At 28.1% G+C, this 5,812-nt stretch overlaps 1 protein-coding gene across 1 annotated transcript; it reads left to right on the forward strand.

Moving 5' to 3' along the window:
- Positions 1 to 2,710: 2,710 nt before the first annotated feature.
- On the forward strand, positions 2,711 to 3,607 carry LOC108771246 (transmembrane protein 186). The gene is made up of 2 exons (XM_018542943.1): positions 2,711 to 3,227; positions 3,303 to 3,607. The coding sequence occupies exons 1-2, from the start codon at positions 2,912 to 2,914 to the stop codon at positions 3,605 to 3,607; spliced, it is 621 nt and encodes a 206-aa protein (XP_018398445.1). The 5' UTR covers positions 2,711 to 2,911.
- Positions 3,608 to 5,812: the final 2,205 nt, after the last annotated feature.

Here is a 5,812-nt window from a genome sequence, read left to right on the forward strand (position 1 = left end):
TAAATGTGGAGAAAGTAAAAGATATGTTATGTCTACTATTATATACATATATATATATACATATATGTATATATAAAGATCATGATAAAAAATATAATTGGTTATACAAAGGAAATCGGTTTTACACAGAATAAGATCTACTATATATATATAATAAAAGAATGTACAAAATTACAAGCGAGCACATAGATAGTAATGCATTTTAGCAAAAGTTCAACTCTTACAGTAGACATAAGCCAGAAAATTTTATAACATTATATGTAAAATTTTATCATAATAGCAATTTAAATGTCTCTGCGCGATAGTATAATTGTATGAATTCTGCATGTCCTAGATAGAATATTTAAAATTATGAAAATACAATTCTGCTAACGATTTCTTTTTGAAAATATATTAACACATCAATTTGCACGATTAACACAAAGCTTAAAAAAATTTTATAAAATTAAATTTAAGAGTGCATGTGTGTGTGTGTGTGTGCGTACGTGAGTGCGTGCGTGTGTGTGTGCATGCATGCATATATATATATATATAATTTGTTCTATACACACAAAATCTTGGAAGATAACATTCTTAATTATCTTTTGATGGAAGAAGATTAACATGTCGATTAACTTAATGTTGATTAATTAATCGAATATTTATATATAGGTTTGTATAATTTTTATTGCTTAAAAGATTTGAGAAAAACGCTTGATGTTGGTACAATACGGAAACAGTAACAATATTTATGGTGTGTAATAGAATTTACAGAAAAAAATATACATAAACGAATAATAAACGTAAGTTACAAGTGGTGCTTATGTGAATCTTAACTTTAGTGCTCTCAATAACAGTCAGCAAGAGTTATAGATCCTGTAATTATAAGCGTTCATAATGGTTACGATCATTTCGAAATTGAGTTACAAAACTCAATGTGTATAGAAATGAGGGAGAGAAAAAGAGAAAGAGAGAGAGAGAGAAAGAAAGAGTGAGTAAATGAGAGAGAGAGAGAGAGTTAAAAATTTTAAAGTATACGTATCATGATCCTAGTACTCGGATATTATGACATTTTTCATAGTATATTATCAATGATAAAAATCTGAAGAGCGAATAGAATAAACTGAGAATTACTTATTGTAATTAAATTTAATCAAATATTGTATTAACATATATACTTACCCGCAGGGTGAGTGACACAACGTCTATATATTTAGCTATACAGAAACATTAACTTAGTGTATTTTATTAAAATGTAACTGTGAATTTCTTTTTCAAATTATGAAAGCATTAACGTAATGTTATTCGAGCTATAGGTTGTGCAGAGAGATACTGACTATATTATACGGTCTTTATCCATTACATGTGATATTTGCTATTATTTAATATTTCTGTGTAAAAGAAGTAATTTCCAGCAATTTCAACGAATTGTTTGCGAAAATAAGTTTGTTTGCTTTTTGTAAGTTTAGACATTTATTATAATACATGCAATATTTAGATCGAAGGTTTACAATCCTTTATTCACAGAAGGAATACTAACATTTATTTGTATCGCTCAGTGAAATATATTATTGATAATTTTGATGAGCTATATATTTTTTTAAATTTGCACAGCTCATTGCATAACGAATGCATCACGATTATTATAAGGAATAATATTGGATATTTATATTCCGCGTTGATACGCGGCAAAATTTGATGCTTAAAATCTTTTATTTTTGTATACTTGGAGTTTGTTATTGTCAGTTATTATTTCTTGCATTAAATACAAAAATAACAAATAAACTGACGAAACATTTACAACAAACTATAAAACAACTTTGATTTGAAAGTCGCATAGAAATCAAATCGTTTTAAAGCGATTTTTTTTATTATTATTTCGTTTTTCCTCTTGAGTAGGAAAAATAATTATAAAGTTTAAATGTATTTATACGAAATGTACGATGTCCATAATAGCTGCGAAGATCTCGGTTTTTTTTTACTTATAGACAATCGAATATGTGAAGTTAGCATCAGAACTATAAGAATGCAGGCTTAATAAAAGAAACAAGAAATAACAGGTTTTAATTTATCAGGAATTGGATACACTGAAATACACTGGTTTCTGATATGTTGAAATTTCTTTTATTTCTTATCCCTTCTATTGTGACTGCACTCTAATAATTCCTGAAAGGGTCATTTTGAAAAGTGTAGTTCTCTTATTCATATTATATGATTATATAATTTATATACCTACATTTATATTATTAATATATAATTTCATAATCATATGGTATATCATTTTTTTGTTGTCCTATTATATATTAATTTTTAATGTAGCTGAAATGTAAATAAAATCATACAAAATTGTCTATTTCGCTTACTGTTTTATATTTATCCTAATTTTGTATAATATTATTGTATTAAAATATTAATATCTTAAATGTATGCTGTGTCGTATATTTCTTGATTTCATTTTGTACATTTCGATTTCGTGCGACTTTGACAGTTTTTGACAGCTGTCATAATCTATTAATTTATTCATGGTAGAAGTCCATACGGTGGCAATAGTGAAGTATGGACAAATGATGGACACATGGTGTATTACTAATTACACCATGCCGGTGTATTCAGTTTGCAAGTGTCTCTCTCTTCAAATTGAGCTGGTACGCGTATTAAATGATATTAAAAAGTCTCAGCGTGCTGTAAACACTTTGTTCGTTTTAAATCATATGTATATTAAACTCGCCACTGCTATTAACAATAAGTTCAGGTTAAAGTTAGAATTAAGGATTTTGTAATCTTGAAAAGAGCAGTGAAGACATCATGTTACTTAACCTAATTTGTTCTGAGATAGATCGGTGTAAATAATACTTTATTAAATATTTATTCCATACCAATTTGATACGCGTACTACATTGACAGTGTAAAAGGGGTCTATGACAAGCTTCCAATGTATTCCCGACTCTTGTTGAATTTTTGCGAACGATTTTTATATCGTACTTCAAACAGTGTTAGATCACCGAACATTAAAACAATAAGTCATGTTGCGAATAAAAGTGAGGAAAAGCGAAAAGAGGAATTTACCTCCACGAGATTTCCTGATTATGAAGTTATTTATGTATTTCCTTTTATCAAACAAGCTTGTGGTATAAATGTTGTAAAATACCGATTTACTATATTCACTGGAGTAGTCGCACCAATAATTGTTGGACTTCACTTGGCCAACTTCTTACCCTTTGACATAACTACTGTGTCATTAACAACTGGTAAAATATAAACATATTTTACATTTCTCTCAAGTAAAATTGATTTATATAAATATTTTCTCTTTTTATCCACAGGAATTATAACAACACTATGGTTGCATTCTGTTGGAATTTTATGCAATAATCTCATAGGATATGTATACTTGAAATTGGATGAAGAAAAAGTGATATTATCTTATATAGATTATTGGGGAAAGAGAATAGACTTGAAAGTTTCTTGTAATGAAATTTACCCCATGTCAGATAATCCGATCAGTATTACTGATCCTTTATACAGAAAAATAACGCTGACTTCTCAAAAGGAGATCTTAAAAATAAATATGAAGCTAGGACAAATAATTGATGTTGACAAATTTAGATGTATTCTGGGAATGGTTTAACAATTTTATTAAATTTGTATAAAACATTTCTATGCATTATTATATGATTTCTATGCAAATTAATTAATTTATACATACAAAATTTATTTTATAGTGAATTTGGTTGCTTTGATTACACTAGATTAGTGAGTACTGAAAACTGCTACATATGAAATTAACAAAATTAAATGTAAAGCATAAAAGTATTTTAAACTAAATGCTTAATAATATTGTCACATTTATTTAACAAAATATACACTGTATTGTTTTGTAGTCAAAAATTGATCATGGCCTGGTTTCACCAGACGTTTTTCCATCTCTAATTAGTTTGGTCGATCAAATTCCATTGGAATGGCCCAACAATATTTCTTGTTAAAAATAGAATTAACCAATCACAATTGACTTAATAGACCAGCTAATCATAAATGATAAAATTGACCATATATTATCTTGCTACATATTTGGTGTTTAGAAACAAAAAAAAGGATAAGAAGTAAAGAATAACAAATTTTAATTAGAAATCAGAATACAAGTTTCTGATATATTGAAATCTGTTATTTCTTTTTTCTCCCGTTATTTCTTCTTATTTCTTTTTTTTCCCATTGTGTCTGAGCCTTGATGTCAACTAGTCTTGTACAAGTGATTGAATTCACTATTATCTACAATCTACATCCATCTGAAGTGTGCATAAACCCGATTAGCTTGGCATTGCTGGTGTAATTCTTGCTTCCATTTAACCGCACGACCCTGAGACAATAGACATCATTATAATATATCTTATATAGGATGTACACTAAGGGTATTAAAAATTTTAAGGGATAATTCCTCGCACAAATTCAAGACGAAAACTTCACAAGACCATATGTTTAATATAGCTTAGTTTCAAAGATACAGAAAATATCAGAGTTGAAAAAAAATTTTGAAAATCATTCTAATTATTTTGATGAAACTTTGTATATGTTTGAAAGACAGCCTCTTTTAAGACTATACATTATTTTTTGGATTTAATTAGGGACGGACCTAAGGATAAGTGGGTATCATTTAAAAAAAAAAAGGAAATATCTATTTATGCTTGAATTTGCCTTTAGATTTGTCAAGTAGCACCAACATCTGTATCTTTGAAATTAAATTGTTTCAGACATGGTTTCATGAAGTTGTCATCTTGAAATTGTGTCAAATTGTGAAAAATCATTTAAAATCTTTTAGCATATTTAACCCTTAAGGCGCACACGGGGTCCAGGTGACCCCATTTTTTTTTTTAAGCAGCATGTATAACACTGATATTGTGTATAGTTTATTTTTTAGTTGTTTTCTTAACCCTTAAGGTGCACACGGGGTCCAGGTGACCCCATTTTTTTTTTAAAGCGCTACAGCGCTTAAGCGTCGAAAAAACAAGTGTTTTGAAAGGTTTTAAAGCATTTTTATTCATTTTTATTTTTCTAAAAAATTATTTCCTGATCGACTAAAAGATTTTTTCCTGATCGACTGAATTAACTTTCGGTCATTCTAACCATTAAACCTTAAGAAGAACATTATAAAGAACACTCCATAATTTTTTCACAACGAAATTCTAAATACGGTAGGTTACACAGATCATTTTAGACGCTGGGGTTACAAAGACCCCGTATGCGCTTTATGAAATTCTGAGGTACGTGTGCGCCTTAAGGGTTAAACACAATTTCGTAATTCTAAAATCTGTAAAATTTGCAGCAAACTGAAATATACATATGTCCGATGTATCGCATAGAAGATAGAAGTGCAAAATAATTCCTGAAATAATGCTACTGTATATATTTCTCAGTTGTCAAAGATCACTTCAGAATCGCTACAGCAATCGACAGCTAATATTTCAGGAATATTTTTATACTTTGTAGAAATCTAGAAGATTATGTAGGATCGTATAGGACTATTTGAATCACAATATAAGTTAGAAATTAAAAGGAAAATTAAGAAATACATATAATCTCTCTCTTCATTATAATTACAGCTATATTTCTACTTAATGTATACTTTTAGCTGTAAATCAAATATTTTGATAGAAAGAAAATTATAACGCTATAATTAAAATATTATTAGGTGTACAAGAGTATTTGTAATACTCTTTACAAAGAGTATTTCAGTATCTGTTCTAATAACATCTAGAATGATTTTATTCTTAATGTTAAGAAGAAAAATTTTTTTTAATTTTGAACATTGAACAAATGTACAACAAAGACAAAAATTGTA

Source organism: Cyphomyrmex costatus, unplaced genomic scaffold, assembly GCF_001594065.2.
Source record: "Cyphomyrmex costatus isolate MS0001 unplaced genomic scaffold, Ccosl1.0 scaffold3519, whole genome shotgun sequence".
In the NCBI taxonomy this organism is placed as follows: Eukaryota; Metazoa; Arthropoda; class Insecta; order Hymenoptera; family Formicidae; genus Cyphomyrmex; species Cyphomyrmex costatus.

What these genes read in the sequence shown, in the direction of transcription:
- LOC108771246 (XM_018542943.1), top strand. Translation starts at nt 2,912, where the DNA reads ATGTATTCCCGACTCTTGTTGAATTTTTGCGAACGATTTTTATATCGT. An exon ending in TACTGTGTCATTAACAACTG is followed by an intron (nt 3,228 to 3,302) that starts GTAAAATATAAA and finishes TTTTATCCACAG; the next exon opens with GAATTATAACAACACTATGG.